At 46.9% G+C, this 19,473-nt stretch overlaps 1 protein-coding gene across 1 annotated transcript in view; it reads right to left on the reverse strand.

Moving 5' to 3' along the window:
* The window catches only part of LOC149285730 (uncharacterized), a 43,239-nt gene extending 26,700 nt beyond the window's left edge, over positions 1-16,539 (reverse strand). The window contains exons 1-2 of the mRNA XM_089494821.1: positions 16,530-16,539; positions 15,587-15,733 (exon numbers count right to left, since the gene is read on the reverse strand). Of these exons, the coding sequence (XP_089350947.1) occupies positions 15,587-15,733; positions 16,530-16,539 (157 nt within the window). The remainder of the gene's footprint in view (positions 1-15,586; positions 15,734-16,529) is intronic.
* Positions 16,540-19,473: the final 2,934 nt, after the last annotated feature.

Genomic DNA, 19,473 nt, shown 5'->3' on the forward strand with positions numbered 1-19,473 from the left:
CAGTGGGGCTTCATAGGGATGAGGCATAGGGGTGCTTAAGTTAATGGTGCTTACAGGATTTATTATAGAAAGAAATGAATAAGGAAAATGGACTTAGTCCTGTTAGCCGAAGAGAAGATGGAGCCTATAGTAGAAGGCTATAGGTTTTAGTGGGTCATTGTGGGAAGAAAGGCTTAAAGCCACATCAGCTTTGAAGACCTCGGTGGTCTGTTCCTTCTGAATCATTACAAAGAATATATAAGGGATTCGGACAGTAACAGTAACCATGTCCCCTCTGAGTAGAAGTTCTACAAACTGTGGTCCCGTTCCTCCGTAACATCTTCTTCTAGACCATTTTGTACCCACGTACTCTGGATAAACATGCCCTGTCTGATGTTTTTTGGGGGGAAATTGTAACTTCTATTCTTTTTAGCACAATATAAATCACCGAGTGCTCTCCACCATATAACTCCATATAAGGTTTAATCATAAAGGAGCACATCGAGCCAAAATCTTGCATAATAACATTTTTGACACCCGCGATGTCTCTTTGTCTAAAAATGGTTACGGAATGCGGCAGACGGTCTCAACATTATCCCTTAACCACAGGTAACTGCGCAGACCACCAGGCTTACTTTTGCATAGGTGGGCTGGTCAGACCAAGGTCCGCCATTCTTATTTTAGAAGCCTCCCTGCAAGCCGTACTTTTTGAAGTGGTCGGATGTTTGATTTTAAATGATTCTGGTGTTTCAGAGGTCTGACGAGCAGCTGATCACAATGTATTACAATTTCATTGCTGGCAACTCATTTAACACATAAACCATACAAAAAAAGTAAAAAAAATAAATTATAAAAAAACACCAAAATCAGCACAAACTTTGCAAAGGTTTTTGCCCAGATCTGGTGGGTTGGCTGTGTCCCGGCAATAAAGAGGTTAAAAAGGATGGTGGAGTATATCCCATATCCTATTGTGTGCCAGAAGGGGCCAAACCGAGAAATTACCCCGCAAAGTCTTCCAGACCCCTCCGGACTCAAAAGGATTAGAAAAAGACAAGAGGCATTTGAACAATCGTGCCCAAGTATGCCTGCCCTGGGGGCACCGGGACATATGGCTGCCAGGTCATCCCCCACCCCCATGTGTAGGCAGCTCAGACAGCTGGAGCGGAATTAACCCCATACCTGCCTGTATCTGCCCCTGGCAACAAAAAAACCCCTTGTGTATCAATATACGAAAGAGATGACGTCCGTGGTATCCGTCCTGCCGCTCAGAACACTCCACGTCATTTTGCGCATGGAAATGGTAAAAAAAAAAAAGTCAATATTTTATAAACGTACGTTTTAGAACCGGGGAGGAAATATGGGCTGTCCAGCTGTTGTTGAATATACAAGTCTTATTAACCCCTTCACATAATCAAAGTATACGGTCCCTTTAAAAACTTTACGTTGATCCCATAATGCAATGCCTCCAGGATGTGGGACATATGGTCACCCCCCCTGCTTACCCCCCCCCCTGCTTCCATATGTGGAATGATCGCAGACCAATAGGAAGCGTCGTGACAGCGGTGACCCTTTTAGCCCCTATTATGTCATTTGAAGAAGGAAATGTATCCATTTAATTATAAGCCTGAAGTGCAATCACCCCGCGTATAACCCCTGAGAACCACGGGACGGGAAGGTGAGCCTCGACGGCCCTCGAAAAAAGGGTAGAGAACGTCAAGCCGCTCAGGAAGGGCCGCTTATCGCCAGCGGACGGACAGCTCTAATTATAGCAGCCGTGGCCGGAGGTCCCAGCATAGGAAGGAGAGGACAGTCGTCCAATACACGGTACGAAGGATACCAAGTAGGAATCAGAGTGCCATTTAGTCGACAAGCCTCTTCCTTCTTTCAGAAGATTGCTACTTTGTTTCTAAAGTCAAACCCCGCGGTTCTGTTACATATAATGAGTAAAAGGCATTAGTTGGAAAGTCCCGGCGCGTTTCGCGTCATAGTATAGGTACGTCAAGAATGGAAACTTGTTCACCCGTAATGTAAGAGGTTTATAAAGTTGGTATTTTTTATTTTTTTTTACCAAAACCAGAACGATCGGAGAGTCTTTACGCACAAATAATAAGAAGAACGCTCTTAGCTCATCATGAGATACACGTCAGTAAGATCAATCCAAATGAATTACCCTTTAAAGTCAATTATCCCCCCGCAGACTTCAGAAGGATCCTACGCTACGTCGTTTCTACACTTCAGTTACCTTGTAATGACAATAATTATGGTTAAAAAAAAAATGAAAGGAAAAATAGAATAAAAGGAATAATTGAAGTATGCGGAAAGCTTGGTGGTTCCCCGGATCGGTGTCGGACTACCGTTTACTCTTTGAGGATGATGATGGCCATAAACTGGAAAAAAAAAAATATAGCCGGTGGGACGGCTGACGATATCTAGCGAAGAACCGATCTAGATTTGCCTGAATAAGGCTGGATTGAACTTAAAAGTTCCGACGGATCCCACCGCTGACACCAATCCACTGATCTCATAGGAAGGAGTGGGTGTCTCGCTGGTTTTTTTGGCTGAGAAGTTTGTTGACATGAAATAAAACAGAGCGAAGCTCTCCATTTGCGTGGCCATGAGTGACCTCTCCCCCCTCTCCAGCTCGTTACGCTCTCTCTTCCCATCTGTTCCCTTTGGTGTCCTGATATCATCAGTTTGTTCCTCTGAAGTGGGTTGGATTTCCCCCGTTAATTGTTTATCTGAAAAGTTCAGATCCTTCCATTGACCAAGTAAAGAAAGCCTCCTCGATTGCCCGCCAGCTGTCGTTCGTACCGGACTTTATCATCGTGACTTATACAAAGTTATTCACTAAACATCCATAAATATATTTATTTAGTATTTTCAAGGTTTTACCGGAAAATAATGCAATAAAAATCAGAGAGTTTGGTGGAGTGGAGCTCATCCCAAGTGATAGCGACTCGAGATAAACTGAGCTTCAGATAAGATTTGTTTGGACAGGGACCTCCTCACCTTTTGTTTCTTGGAGTCCAATTTGTTATGCGATGCTTATTACGTCCCCATTGTACAGCACTGCGGAATATGACGGTGCTATATAAATCGATAAGCAATAAATCATTTCTTACTCTGACCACGAGAAGTGTGAAAAGCATCAAGTATCAGATTAAAGTTAGTAAATTTTGCTCGGTTTTCTTTTTCTTTACCCCAGTTGTAGTTTTTGCCCCCATAATATAAATGTTTTCAGGCAGCTGCATTTCAGCCCTTTGTATGATTCTCGCTCTGTTATCTGATCCCCGATCTACTAAACACCACGACCCCTTATCATACTGCCTGTGGGGAACAACAGAATGGCTCGGTCTTAATCACCCAATCGGACTCTCTGACTAATGGAAGTCTATGAAGGAACGGACTTCATTAGCATCGCCATAAAGCATCAGCTCAGTGTGGGGTTTGAGCCGGGAAAGTCACCCAAAATTATTGTATACAGCGCTGGGGGGTTATATTACTGTATACAGCGCTGGGGGGTTATATTACTGTATACAGCGCTGGGGGGTTATATTACTGTATATAGTGTTGGGGGTTATATTACTGTATACAGCGCTGGGGGGTTATATTACTGTATACAGCGCTGGGGGTTATATTACTGTATACAGCGCTGGGGGTTATATTACTGTATACAGCGCTGGGGGTTATATTACTGTATACAGCGCTGGGGGTTATATTACTGTATACAGCGCTGGGGGGTTATATTACTGTATACAGCGCTGGGGGTTATATTACTGTATACAGCACTGGGGGGTTATATTACTGTATACAGCGCTGGGGGGTTATTACTGTATACAGCGCTGGGGGTTATATTACTGTATACAGCGCTGGGGGTTATATTACTGTATACAGCGCTGGGGGGTTATATTACTGTATACAGCGCTGGGGGTTATATTACTGTATACAGCGCTGGGGGTTATATTACTGTATACAGCGCTGGGGGGTTATATTACTGTATACAGCGCTGGGGGTTATATTACTGTATACAGCGCTGGGGGTTATATTACTGTATACAGCGCTGGGGGGTTATATTACTGTATACAGCGCTGTGTTCAGTACCCCTATAGCTATTTATTGCCCCCCGTTAAGGAAGATGAGTTCCCATTGTTTAGCTGTCGAAACGTGCGGACCCTGGCAGGGCCATCAAATGATACACTGGGGGGCAAAAACAGTTACCTGACAGTCAAGCAGGGATTTGGAGACAGACGATGAAACGTTCCCCTCTAGGGACAAGTAAAGTGCAAAAAAAAACGATCCCCATTATAGAATCAATCAACGCCGGGTCTACCTTTTGTAAAGCAGTAAGAATCCTTTTTTTTTCTGGTTAAAAATCAATTTACTGATCAAACCATAAAATAAACTTCCCAGTTACAGATTACATACTGATTGCTTCCAAAGCTTTGTCTAATTGGAACAGCACCTTTAATTAATAAGGACCTGCGAACCTGGTTATTATTCGTTCTAGATCTGTCTGTTACAATTCAATAAGGACAGAAAGGAGTTAATTCAATGGATAATATATGGTTAATGGGTGACACTGCTAGAGGTTGTCCACCCGGGACTCTGGACCCATTCGGGGGTTAATACGTATGTTATGTGCTCATTATGGGCAAATAAAGGAGATTTTTTAATTTATTTTGGAATTTTAGGTTCCGGACCCCCCCCCCCCAAAAAAAAAATGGCTGAAGAATTCGAGGTACGCGGAGCTTTTGTTCTGGGATGTGAAGGAATGTCCCGAAAATTCCGGAGTTGGCCGGAGATCAAAAAAAACAGCACCAAAGAAGCTGGGGAGATGGGGAGAGACCGCCGAGCAGCGGTCAACGCGAGGGATTCCGACGAGACCGCAGGTGACTGGGTGACTGGTCTCGAGACAGTCGGAGAGCGAATTTCCCTGTCGGAATCGAGAGGACGCCCGTCAAACAGATGATTTTATCTGACATGAGATGATATCGCGTCACGCCGTGTTATTCTCCGAGGACCGCTCGTCGCGTTGATGAATCAAAGCGATGGAATTATAAAGCGTGAATGATAATATCTCACAGCAGACACGGGGGAGGGGGGCGCGCGAATGAATTACCAAGAACGTTCTAACACAACGCCAGCTCCTTAGACGTCTCGTCAACCTCGGTGGACGATCAAAGGCCGGAATCAAATCTGCCAAAGCCAAGAAAACGAGGGGTCGTTCCCAAGGAGAGCATTCGGAGACATCGAGAGGTTCAGCAAAGCCAGCCTGGTTCCAGATTCTCAGATCTTAGAAGATCTTAGAACCCCGTCAGGTTCCACCACAAGATAGGAGGCATCTCAACAGAGCGGGGTAATTCGACCCTAGGTATTTGAATCATTCGGCCGTGGGGCAAGAGGTTATTAAAGTTACTCTGTGACCAATTGTGCCCCCAAAAGGTCCTTTCGAGGGGCTGTAGGTCCTATGGAGCGATTTCTGGATCACTTGCCAAACGCTGTCTCAGGAGGCTCCAGGGAGATAATAACGTTTGTGAAGGGGTTCATTCATCCGGTGCCAGATGCTGCCGAGCTGACCCTGGTCTCCGAGCCTCCGCCAACCTCATAATAGCCCGACGAATTCCAACCTTTATTGAGCTGGGTCTAGAACGTGCGCAGCTCAGCAAGGTGGAACCCGGTATTGTCCGGTACCCTGATTTCTTTGGTGGACATCTAGATGCCTACTTAGGTGAGACCTCCGAGAGCTCCACTGATGACAAACCTGGGTTTTCATTAAAGCCCCCCCAAAAAATTCCAGGAGAAATGCCGAATTTTAATTTATAACGCCTCCCATGGTAGCCAGATCTGGTACAACAAAAAATGTCCTCTTTAATCCAGAACCACGTTACCTAGAACCGCATTAATTGACGATTCTAGCTACCTTTTATGGTCTAATTATTTAGGAAGGTTAGGAAACAGGTATTTTTCCGCACGCCGCAGCCGTGTCGGGTTGGGTGAGGGTCTGGCTCGGAAGGCAGGCATGTCAGCGCATTTCGACGTGTTCCTACAAGCCTCAGTGTTCCTACAAGCCTCGGTACTAGAGCTGTGAAGAGAACTACGTGATTACCTGGAATTCCACAGACCACCTCTGCCTGTCACCTCGGAAAGGATGGGGGGGAGGCAAAAGGAGTCAAAGGTCACCTGACCTCGGATGAGAGTTAAGGTGCTAGTTAGAGAGGAGGGAGCTGGGATAGGAGACAGCTGATGGTTTAAATGACCGATTTAAAGGGACAGCGCGTCATGTGATCAGATTAACCCATGATACAGAGACCGGGGGGGGGGGACATTGTACGTTAATCATTACTTTTGCCTCTACGGCATCGGGAACTGCTGTGATTTGCCCTTTGTATGGGGACAAGTCAGTAACACCCGGGGGGGGGGGGGCGGTTCTGTTATGGGGGGTGTTATACCTCCAGAACATGCCACGGCGGATTTACGGCTCGCACGGTGAGCTGGAGGAAGAAATGTTTAAAGCGGCTCTCAGTGAATATAAACAATGTATGTGTAGACATTACTTCACAGCCTGCAAGACGGTGAGGATTGTGGGGACTTCCATTCCCATCATCCACACGCAACTTCATGACTGTCAGAGTTACAGAGTTAACTGAACTGAAATAAATTCATACGTTTGGCACGGTGGGATTTTGCAGGTAAGTTCATGGGGTGGGGGGTATTTGGGGTATTTAGGATCCAGGCTGCTCTCTTCACGTCAGCCTCTGGAGCTTTAAGCGCTTCATAAATAACCAGCAACGGACGCGGCGCACGAATGAAATAATTACTGATGGAAAACACATGAGTTACGGCTCCTAATTACGGCTCTTGGCTAATTGCGGATGAGCGGTGACCACGGTGACCCCGCTCCGCTCCGCGGGGAGCCATAACTCACAACGAGGACCACGGCAGGTCTGGACTTTTAGGAGACTTCGGTGCTCGGTGTTCAAAATGAGAAATAATCAACACTAATAATGATTTTATCATCTTACTCTCCTTCTCTCCTGTCCTGCCTGCCCTTCTCACTCCAACCCACAACCTGCCCTCCTCTCTCTATCTCACTGCTTGCCCTTCTCTCTGTATCCCAACTCCTGCCCTTCTCACTCCAACCCATCACCTGCCCTCTTCTCTCAATCCCACCACCTATGTTTTTCTCTTTATCCCACCATCTACCCTTCTCTATTATTTCTCTTCCCCACCGCCTGCCCTTCTTTCTCTTCCCCACCGCCTGCCCTTCTTTCTCTTCCCCACCGCCTGCCCTTCTTTCTCTTCCCCACCGCCTGCCCTTCTTTCTCTTCCCCACCAGGCCTATTGAGAAGCAGAAATCGAATCGGCTTTAACACTTTCACATACCATTCCCCCGGCACTCACGCAGTTAACTTCCACAGGTATGTGTGCACACCTCTGCCTAAACATGCGCAGCTCTTTAGCATAACTTAACCTGGATGTAACATCAAACGGCTTGCGATGTGAACACGGATGAGCGCGGCCCTCGTGGGCAGACAGGATCGCACGTTAACCCTTTAAACGGAATCATGCGAAACGTTCTCACGGTGGGAAAGCCTAACGGCGTCTCCTCTGATGAGATGGGCAATTAATGATAAGAAAGGGAGGCAGATTAGATAAGCGGGGGAAGGGAGGAGAGGCTGGAGGGGGAGAGATAAAGGCAGGAGTCAGACGGTACAGCTGGGAGACGAATACCCCCCCGGTACAACTCCCATAACCCTCAGCCAGCCAGATCAATGCCAGTACTGTGAGATCAATGCCAATCCTGTGAATGAAGCTAATGTAATGGCAGCACGGGGTTAATAAAGACATGTAGAGCTGCTTTATCCAATGGCAAGAGCCGCTGTCAGGGCCCCCGCCGTCAGAGCTGTATAAAGTATTGGGCCCTAAGTTTGGAACCCTTGGCGTAAAATAAGAGAGTTTTACTTTAAGTTTAATTTTAAGAAAGTTTTACTTTACTGAGAGGGCGGTGAATAAGTGGAACAGCCTCCCGGCAGAAGCGGCACAGGGGGCTACAAGTGCTCATCGACGTGGGTGTATTGTCTACAAATAGTATCCAGTCGGAGACTACCGTGTCGCAGGCGAGTATAAGGAAACCATCTGTTTATTGATTTAAATATTCTCTTCTGTGGATCAAAAGAAACATTTAACTCCTTAATGACAAAGCCCGTACATGTACGGGCTCAAAATGCATTGTTTTCGATGGGTTTAGGGGCTGCCCATTGTCTTTAAAGGGTTAATGACGGCAGAATTCGAACGCAATGAGACGGAACGAAAGCAACGGCGGAAGTCAAACATATGGGGAGGAAAAAAGCGTGAAACGCACAGGGGGGGATTAAGAGGAGCACAGAAAAAAAGTTATAAAAGGGGTAAGAAGAGGGGGAAATATCGTCCGATAGACAGCAGCTGCCCAGCGGAACTCTGACACATTCAGCACTCTCGGGGTATTTCAGGGCAAGCGGCTGCCCAAAAAATCTGCAGCGCCTCTCGGCTCCCCCCCAAAACACTCCTGTAAAACAGAATTATCTCCAAAAAACAGAGAGGAAGCGCGGTGACAGAAGACGGACGCGCTGGGATCCCTCGGATGAAACGGAAAGAGAGATCGCAGACAGGAGATTAGAGCGTCGCGGATTCCACGCCCGAGTCAGAGAGAGAGCACGGGAAGCAGATCGGAGATCAGACAGCTGTCAGGGATATCGAGGAAAAGAAATCCCCAGAACGATTATAGTCCTTCCATACAGACATGAATCAGGAAAGAGACCGAGAGACCCCTCCACCCAGGAACCACGGGGAGACCGTATCTAAATCCCATTCTGGTTTGGCAGCGGGGCAGAGAACACAACCAGAAGAGACCCCCCCGGCTCGCTGTCTGCAATGGGGGGGCCACCTCCAAACCAGAGGAACCCTGATAGTATCTCCTTAGTGTCCTGTATCCCACCAACGCGAACATTCCAGGGGGAGATCGCCATCACTTATATATATATACAGTATATCCATTATATAGATACAGTATATCCATTATATATAGATACAGTATATCCATTATATATATATATATATATATATATATACAGTATATCCATTATATATATATATACACAGTATATCCATTATATAGATACAGTATATCCATTATACATATATATACACAGTATATCCATTATATATATATATATATACAGTATATCCATTATATATATATATACACAGTATATCCATTATATAGATACAGTATATCCATTATATATATATATATACAGTATATCCATTATATAGATACAGTATATCCATTATATTATATATACAGTATAACCATTATATATATATAGATACAGTATATCCATTATATAGATACAGTATATCCATTATATATATATATATATATACAGTATATCCATTATATATATATACAGTATATCCATTATATATATATATACACAGTATATCCATTATATAGATACAGTATATCCATTATATATATATATATATACACAGTATATCCATTATATATATATATATATATATATATATATATATATATACAGTATATCCATTATATAGATACAGTATATCCATTATATATATATATACAGTATAACCATTATATATATATATATACATTATATTCATTATATAGATACAGTATATCCATTATATAGATACAGTATATCCATTATATATATATATATATACACAGTATATCCAGGCACCAAGGCAACGTAAGAATCAGGCGCCATGAAATAAAAATCCGAAGAGAATCAGAAATCTAGTAATTATTATTCCAATCGTTGGAATTGGGAGAAGAGGAAAGCGATTGTAAGAAAGGAGAAAAACCAGAGTTCGGGGAAATTAAGGGAAAGAAAGAAGAGCAGAGAGAGAAGGGGACAGCGAGGCAGAGAGAAGAAACTTCGGGGGGAGAGATATAGAGAAGAAAAAGTTAAGGAGAAAAAAAATGAAGACAGAGAGCACGTTGGGGAGAATGACCAGCGGGGAAGAAACAAGAGGGGAGAGCGAGGAGATCTGAAGATTCCAGGAGGATAGAAAACGAAGACGGCCAAGGAGGGGAAGGAAACTCGGACAGAGTCCAGGAGGATTCGCCTTCCACGTGAAGACAATAGGAGGAAAATACTGAAATATTTTATAGTTTCAGACCCCGCCGTGTGAGACGAAGGCGGTCGCCGACCTTCTACCCGCTTCCTAAGAGGGAAAACATTCGCAAAATCTATAACCTCGAGGCATGGAAGGGGTTAAATGCAGATAGAGAGGTCCAGATTAAATGCTGACCCCCCTCGGCTGTTACTCACCCCCCCCCCCCATGTCTGATGCCTGGTGGGTGTCAACAGGTCGAGTCCGGGGCACCAAGCGGAATCCTGTCTAATCCTGCCCCTGAGCACAGACTTTCACATGCCCCTGCCCCCCCCCGCCGCCCCCCAGGGGGGTAGAGTCCAGTCCTGCCCTGAGCTCCCAGAAGCCTCAGCTGATGACACCTATTCAAGTATGCCAAGCATCCATATTTAGGGGGCAGATCCACCTCCTCCGAGTATCCAGTGGGGCATTACTTAGATAATTGCCCCTGCATGCCTATCTGGGGATAATTGTTTAGAAACCTGGAGCTAAATGTGAAAGAAGAGCCCAGAGGATGAAGAAGCCGCATGGGACGGGGGAGGGGGGGGGGGGTCACATCGCATTAATGACTTGTGTCTATAGGTATTAGCCTCTACCACCTCTGCTGGGAGGCTGTTCCACTTATCTAGTACCACCCTCTCTTCTTTATGTGGAATCAGTATTGGAATTATATTATATTGTAAATACGGAATGAGTTAATATCCACTATACAGCAAACTACAACTCCCATCAGGCAGACCAGGCCTCTGGATTCAGACCAATGGCTTTTCAGAGGCTCACCTGTGCGCAGATTCATAAAAGCAATCCTGGCAGGTTAACCAGACGGGCTTTAGGTCTCACCCAGGGGCATTTATAGGAAATGTACCCCTCGGGGAGGCGTTATGCTCCCCACGGCCCTGCAGGAGGCATTTACGGTATTAATGCCCTTTAGTGCCCTTAATTAAAGGGCCGGTATCACCAACCGGCTATTAGCGCATTTCTGCTCTAAAAGAACAACATTAACCCCGGGAAACCCGGCATTCGCAGGAATATAGGGCCCCGTTTACCCTAACGTCACCGTGTTTGCCGTATATTGGGGTATAGAAGTCACACCCCCTCATGGCAATCAGCCAGACGTGGACCAGCTGAGCATGGTGGGAGTAGGAGTTTACAGTAGCTGGCGAGCTGCCCATTGGTAAAATAGTGAAAAAAGCATAAATGTGAAACGCGTGGACGGAGTTATTCCGGGACCCCGTAAAGGCGCGTTCACTGAGACCGGCAGGGAAGGGGTTACTGGCAGTAATTACTAGGGCAGGAAAGCATTCTTTCCGTGTCCAGCATCAGGTTACACCTGCGGATTTACCTGCCCTCCCCCTCCGCAGAGCCACGGACACCTCCGTCCCACGGCCGCGCTGGATTCAGAAATGCCTAGTGTCTCTGCTCAGCTTGGCCAGTCCCTCTTTGGTCCCCTAATCCCTGATACCCCTCTTTTATCCCCTGATGCCCCTCTTTCCTCCCCTGATGCCCCTCTCTCCCCCCTGATGCCCCTCTCTCCCCCCTGATGCCCCTCTCTCCCCCCTGATGCCCCTCTTTCCTCCCCTGTTGCCCCTCTTTTCTAGGTCGTCAGAATGTTTGCTGGGTATGAGGGTATCGCAGGGTTCTACTGCCCTAAAAGCCCCAATAATGTGTATAGAAACAGCAGGGAAGGGGTTAATAACGGAAACGGGGTAAATAAACCCCGTTATTCTTCTATTGGCAGCCGCGTCGGATTCTCTGTTTTCCGTAAATCCTCTTTAATCTCAGATAAATGTTGTCGCTGAATAAAGGGTTAGGAGCGTCTTAACGTGGGAATTAAGTTCGTGTCGGAGGAGGTCCGGCCCCCGCTTACCCGGCCCCCGCGCAGAACGCGCCCAGCATAATGGGGAGGAAAAAAACATTGCGGGCTGCCAATGTCTCCTTCTCAGATCAGTGAGATGTAATGAAAGGAAGTTTTACTTTACTGAGAGGGTGGTAGATAAGTGGAGCAGCCTCCCAGCAGAAGTGGTAGCGGGTAATACAGTGAGGGAATGTAAACATGCATGGGATAGGCGACTAGACGGGGGCTGGATGGGGCTAAGGATATGTATACATTAAAGGTTACTTGAGAACAGGTGAGTGAACGTCTACTGCACTGAATGCCTAACTCACGCCTTTGCTTGAGAACAGGTGGGCGAGACGAGGAGGTTTTGAGGGATTTTTCACCACTGGCTACGGAAACGAGGAGGAAATTGTTAAAACTGCTTGTTTTCCACCAACATTCCAGGTAAGAAGCGAGCGTGGAAAATGCGAAAGCCACGGGGGGGAAAAAGTCCCTTTCTCCACCCAAATCAATTCAGAGCGGTCGCCGCCGGAAACGGGCTGCCTTAGCGACGGGACAAGTGGGATCTTGCGCCGGAGGAAGCGCATGTCCGGGGCTGTCACTCAGCCTCCCTGCGGGCGATCGCGCATGGTCACCGCCGGGGGTCTCCCGCTCTCACCTACGGTCCGTCAGATGAGATCCCTGCAGGAGGGGGCGCTACAGATTTATTTTTATAGAAAAATACATTTTTAGAGATAATTTGAGTCAAAGGAAAATCTGTAACCGAGTCCCGAGCGAAACGCGTCGCCGGGGGAAACACCCAGAAATGAGACGGTTAAAGGTGTAGAGATAATATGAGCCGGGGGTGGACTGGAAAACGGGGGGGGGGGGGGGTTGCTTCATAATAACAAAATCACTGAATTTCAGCCAAAAAAAGAAAAATACAGCAAAAAAAAAATGCCAGAGCTTTAGAAATTGTAATAATTTAAGCAAAAACTGAGCAAAATGATTAAAATGCTAAAGTTTTTCCTTTTTTTCAGTTTACGTTTTTAAGGAGAATTTGGGGCAAAATGTAAATAATGAAGTTAATGGAATTGTTATTTTTTTCGGGTCTCGGCTGCGTGGAAAGCGTTGGGCGCGCGGTGCAGGGAATTAACCGTTTGATGGCTGCATTTAGCACCATTTTACAAACCTCACCTATTACGCCCCCGCCTTGTGATTGACAGGAGGGCGGGAAACGCAAACAACCCCCCCCCCCCCGCGCGCTTTACCGAAACGCGGCGGCTCCTTCAAAGGGGTAAATCGTCTGATCCCCCGACGGGGCGCATGCACGCTTTCTGGGGGGGTCCGCCCCAACGAGGGGAGACAAGGGGATTCAGTTCTCAAGAGCCCCCCCCGTGGTGCAATAAGCAGGAATGTTGTAATGGTTTCCAAGGCAACTGCTCCTTGGGGCAATTTCTCTTTTTTTTTACCATTTATTGAGAATTTTACTAGAACCGAAGGAACGATTTACCTATAAATTTAAATAAATATATTCATACACTATATGTAAAGAATATTAAGCGTTAATACTTGGGTCACGATACCTCCCAAGTGTCCCTGTTTAGTCCTCCCAGTCCCTGCGCCCCAAAAAAGAATTGTGGGCAAACATCAAAAAGTTTATGAAACCCCAAATCCTTTAATTTCTAGTATTTAAAATTCGATCAGTTCGGCCGAAAATCTACCTGTCGGCTCTCTGGCTGAGGAATCATAACTCCCATCACTGAGCCGGTAACGAGTATATTCGTGGCTGCCCGGCAGATCTCATGCATCACTGGACTGCTAGCTCAGAGTGATGGGAGTGGAAAGCAGCAGAAGAAAAAAAAAAACCACACTCATTTTTAGGCATTTTATGCGCTTTTACCCATAATTCCTGCGCAGCCTCTGGCCGGGTGCTGAGGGCAGGGGTATGGGGGACGGGGTTTTGATGTATGCATAGGCAGGGGCCCCTTATTGACTGGCTAAGATGAAAGCAACAAAGGATCCGGCGCTCAGCCCATAGGCGTTCCCACGGCAAACATCTCCGACTGCATTACCACCAGCGCCGGGCGTCGGCACAGATCCGAATAGAGGGGGTGTTATAAAGGGGTAACGTGGGGCCCATTTGTTTTATTCAGGGGCCGCTCACAGATTCACTGCCCCCCCAGCACAGATACCCCGTTATCTTGTAAGTGGCCCCTGAATAAAAGCGAATGGACCCCGCGTTACGCATTTTCAGGGCCGCCGGCCCCCCACCTCACGGCCGAGGTCATCATCATTAACATTCTTTATTTATTAAGCGCCAACATATTCCGCGGCGATGTACAATACATGCCAAAGATACGTTTACCCCGACAGATACCAGGAGCGGAGGACCCGGCCCGTGAGCTGACAATCTAGCCTTACTGCGCGTTCATACGCAGCTCCGGCTTCTGAGGACCCCACTCGTGAGAGGTGAAGATTAACCGAGTGGACACTCTGTCTGTCCAATTGCCTCTTCTGCTGAGCGGCCGTTCCACGTATCTACCACTCTCCCCTCAGCAGGCGCTGAGCCTTAGGATACGTCACGGCCCATACTAGATTGTAAGCCCACTCTGTCACCGGCACGCTTTACCCCCAGGAGGGCTTCATTAATGTCATTAGGGCACTTTTGGTGGTCTTTAAAGGGGCTGACCCCTCCGCAGGTCGCTGCCCTCCCCACACTCCAGCCACAGGACCACCAAGCCCTTTCATATTCAGGTAGTGGATGCTGTGAGCCACACAGGGAGGGCTGTTAGTGGGTCTCCGTCAGGGCGGGGGGGGGGGTATGATGCCCCCCCGTCCCACTCATATTTCAATCCAGGGGGCATATTTGAGAAGACCAGGGGGTCCGGGAAATGCGTCTTCCTTCACAAGTCATTTATCATCGTTCGGTTTGTATAGCACCATCATATTCCACAGCGCTGTACAAAGTAACTGAAGCTTTTACGTGAAGATATGGGGAGGAATAAACTACGCATCGCTTGGGGGGGTCAGAATCCCAGGAGTCCGGCCCGAGATCCAGCCGACACTTAAGGAAAACCATGCGCCTCCGTATTAACCCTTCGCTGCCCAAAGCAGAAACTTACTTATACACGGTACCCGGCGCAGGCTCGGCTTTGTTGCAGTAAAGAGTGGTTCATAGCTATAAAAGAATATTGGGGGGGGGCAACTTTAACCCTATGAGAGCCAACGGACGGAGGACCACAGCACTTTGCCTAGATTAAGCTGCGATATGTTGTATGACGTGCAAAGGGTTAAATCTGCCGTGGGATAGCGATAGGGGGTGATGGGGATATGATAGAGAAAAGAGGTAAAGAGCGAAGAAAGGAGACAGAGAGAGAGAAGGAGGGAGAGAGAGAGGGAGAGAGGGGTAAGATGACTCAGAGCTTCGCCTTCCGAAAGTGATCGGTTCTAAGGGGTATTTATCAAGTCTGGGGGCAATTGCCCCAGCGCATGAAGGGTTAATGGGGGGGGTGAATGGCGAATGTAAAGTTTGATAGAGGGGATATGACCGTCTCGCTCTAACGGGGTGACTTATAATCAGTGGAGGGGGTAGAACATAAGGTATGGACGCCCCCCCCCCCCGCTTACCTTCGAAGTCGGAGAGTATCCCCTCCAGGTGGTCGTTGACCGACAGTCCGGACATCCTGGCCGCCTCGCTCCGCTCGCTTCCACGGCCGACCCAGGGAACTCGCGGGGGTCCCTCTACTTCCACAGCGCGATCCAGATGTGGGGAGGCTTTGGCGAGGGGTAACGGGGGAAGGGGGTCTCTGAATAAATGAAGTCGCTCCCCCCAGGAAAAACAACTACAAAATAAAATACAAAAAAGCTAAAAAGTCTCTTAATGCGGCGAACGGCGAGAGGAGGGAGAGAGACCTCGGTGCTTAAAGCTCCAACTCGGAATGAGAAGCAGAGGGAGGCAGCGGTGGGATGAGATGAGACCCCTCCTACCCCGGGACACGGATCACTTTCAGAAACTACCTCCCCTCCCCGCCAAATACCTCTCAGGAATCCCCACTCTCCCTCTCGCTCGCTCCTCTCTCGCTCGCTCTCTCTCGCTCTCCCTCTCTCTCGCTCTCCCTCTCTCTCGCTCTCCCTCTCTCCCTCTCTCTCTCTCTCTCTCTTTCTCTCTCTCTCTCTCTCTCTCTCTCTCTCTCTTTCTCTCTCTCTCTCTCTCTCTCTCTCTCTCTCTCTCCCCTCTATCTTCTCTTTCTCTCTCTCACTTATTTGATCTGCACATCTGGAAGTAGGGAGGAGATGAGGAGGGGGTTATATTACCCAGATTCTGGGGCTGTACAAATTAACCCTTTGACCGCCAGAGGGATGCACTACTCAACTATCCAGCACGCCATTAACACATTCCCTGCCGGGGGGGGGAGGTTTGGATCATCACTCGAATTCCTCTGAATAAATAATAAATAAAATGGGAAATATTTCCGACCAATCACAGAGTCCGTGGATTTGTTTCATTGATTGTAACGCGGACAGGAGGCGGATCCCTGCGCTGTTACTTTGTATCGATGTGGAACGTTACGTGATGTCATCGTGGCCTCTCTGCTACATTGTGTCACTTGTGATTAACTAGTTGTGTGACTTGTGTTACGCCCCCCCCCCGTATGAACAGTTATTCTTTTGTGTTATTTTGATGCAGAAAGTTGCCCCGCGTCACGCGGCAGAACAACGCCGGCTTCTGTCCCGAGCGGCTACAATGTAACTTAGTGTTACGCATCACACCGAGTGGGTCTTAGATTCAGGAGCCGTATGTCTATCCCATGCATGTTTATTCCCCTCACTGTATTACCCTCTACCACTTCTGCTGGGAGGCTGTTCCACTTATCTACTGCCCTACCAGTAAAAGTAAACCTTCCTTACAGTTTTTAAAGTTCCACTTATCACACATCCATGTTCCAGGGCCAGGTAAATAAGGAATTCCCGGACCCAGGAGAATATGAATGTGACTCTCCGAGGGTCTCCCGGCCGGTGGGCTCCTATCAATCAGAGAGATAAGAGCCATTTGTGAGCCGAAAGCCCAGCTGGGGGATGAAGGTTTTGTCCCCATTTGCTGTTTGCTCCGGAGTCTGTACGATCTGATACCCCCCCCCCGATCTGGATTATGCCCTGGTGGGGGGGGCAATTAGACAGGAGATATTTTATCACTCATGATGGGATGGTAGAATGGTCTCCGCTAGTAAAAGGCCAAATATATCTCCCCAATGTGTCCGGCGGGGCCAGGCGAGGCCTCATTAGTCTCTAGCACAGAGGTGTTAATGGCCCCTGGGAGGCAGCATCTGTCTCGGCGTCTGTTAGCACCCGGGTGTTAATGTTACTTCGGGGCCCATAATCTTCACACCATGCAGGTCTGTTGAGGGTCTCCTTGGACAGAATTCACATTCAATGGCAAACGCTCACAAAGACAACAGAACCCGGTGGCAGATCGGCCCCATCCGGCCCCCGTCTGGTCTCCCCGTTTCTCCTGCTGTAAAGACTCAAACCTTAATCAGTCGTTGGTCTCGTCTTAGATTCAGGAGCCGTATGTCTATCCCGCGCATGTTTAATCCCCTCGCTGTATTACCCTCTACCACTTCTGCTGGGAGGCTGTTCCATTTATCTACCACCCTCTTGGCGATGTAAAATCTGTACACGTTTATGTTACCCTGTGACCTGAATTCATTGGCGATATCATCGCTTTCACTAGTCTTTCGGCCGTAGCTGTCGTTGATTTCAGAGGCAGGTGCTGCGCAGGACAATCTGAGCTTTGTCTGAATCGGCTCCGGATATAATTACAGAAGATGGGGGGGGCGGTGAAATAACGCGGCGTGTAATATCTGGACGGCCTCGCGGTCACCGGCCGGCTCACTGCCCCTTACCGGGGCAATAACGGCTGATCAGAGATCTTTTGGGGGAACATTTCTCCTGCTGTAAAGATTCAAACCTTAATCAGTCGTTGGTCTCGTCTTAGATTCAGGAGCCGTATGTCTATCCCATGCGTGTTTAATCCCCTCACTGTATTACCCTCTACCGCTTCTGCTGAGAGGCTGTTCCCCTTATCTACCACCCTCAGTAAAGTAAATCTTCCTTCCATTCTCTTTTAGAATCTCCCGCTTCCGTCAGAGTGTCGTCTCCTTGTTTTTCCAACTGTTTCCTGCTCAGAATTACGAACAACAGGGCAGTTAAAAAAACCCAATTCTGCCGTATTTAAAGGGACAGTAACCCTTAAAATCTTACATTTTAGTAAAGTAGTTTTTACATCGATATTATTATTATTATGTATGGATTTATATAGCGCCAACACCTTCCGCAGCGCTGTACAAAGGGCCAACAGGACATGGCAACATTACGGCCGAAGACTTCCATATGTTGACCAACCTTGTAAAACATCTGAAGAGGCCGAGCCATAAAGTGAGATAACAGCTCACAGTTTATTCAGTTTATTTTTAACCCGATTTTAAGGTAATTACCACCAAAAAAACCTCATAATATCCTTAAAGCCATCAACTAAGCGTAAATCACCAAAATAATGGGCAGAGACCCCCTTTTAAAGTGACGGGACGCCGCGAAATGAAGAAGACATCAAAAACGGGGATTGTGCTAATAAATAAAAAGTAATAATGATAATAATGATAATAATAATAATAATTGTGGATTAGGAACGTATTGAGATATTAACTCTTTTGAGACGACATGGGCAGAGACCCCTCCCCAATTCTAGATTAGGGTCCTTCTCTGCCTCCTTGTTGTACGGTGATATAAGATGCGCTGTCCCTTTAATTGCTATTATTATTATTGTTATTATTATTAATATTATTATTATTGTTATTATTATTAATATTATTATTGTTATTATTACTATTATTATTTTTTTATTTATATAAGATAAAACAATTCCCGCAGCACTTCTTAGAGTCCGTACATTCAAAGAGTCCGACAGAACCAGAACCAGAACCCACTGACTATGACGACCCGACGAGCCGAGGGTCCGGCCCGCAAGATTCCGAACACCTTCACAGTTTATTATAATTTAAATTATTTAGGGGAATTAGGAGTTTTTGGGGACAGGAAACGTATGAATTTTGAGCCATTGTTAATATCACAGAGCGGATCAATAAAACGCGTCGGCGCGGAACGAGTTGTCGGAATGTCCGCGATCCAAAAGAGCTACCGCGGCGCCATCTGCTGGTCAGATTTATTATGGCGTCTGTGAGCGCAAAACTATTAAAAATCACAGATACTGGAGTGCGGAATAGAATTAAAACACAAAATATAATAAGACACAAAATATTAACAAAGGTAAATAAACGGCCGGGGCGCTGAGCGATTTTCACCCCAATTCCGCATTTATGGAAGGTACAAAATGCTGATTTTTCCTACCTGTGATTTTTGAGACGTGTTTTCTCATGTTTCCCACTAAACAAAAGTGTAACTTTTTTGGGTGAAGAGTGTGCATAATATGTTTATCAAGATTTTTTTGGGGGGGGGGT

Source organism: Sceloporus occidentalis, unplaced genomic scaffold (assembly GCF_023333645.1).
Source record: "Sceloporus occidentalis isolate IW3139 unplaced genomic scaffold, rSceOcc1.0.p SCAF_76, whole genome shotgun sequence".
NCBI classification, from domain to species: Eukaryota; Metazoa; Chordata; class Lepidosauria; order Squamata; family Phrynosomatidae; genus Sceloporus; species Sceloporus occidentalis.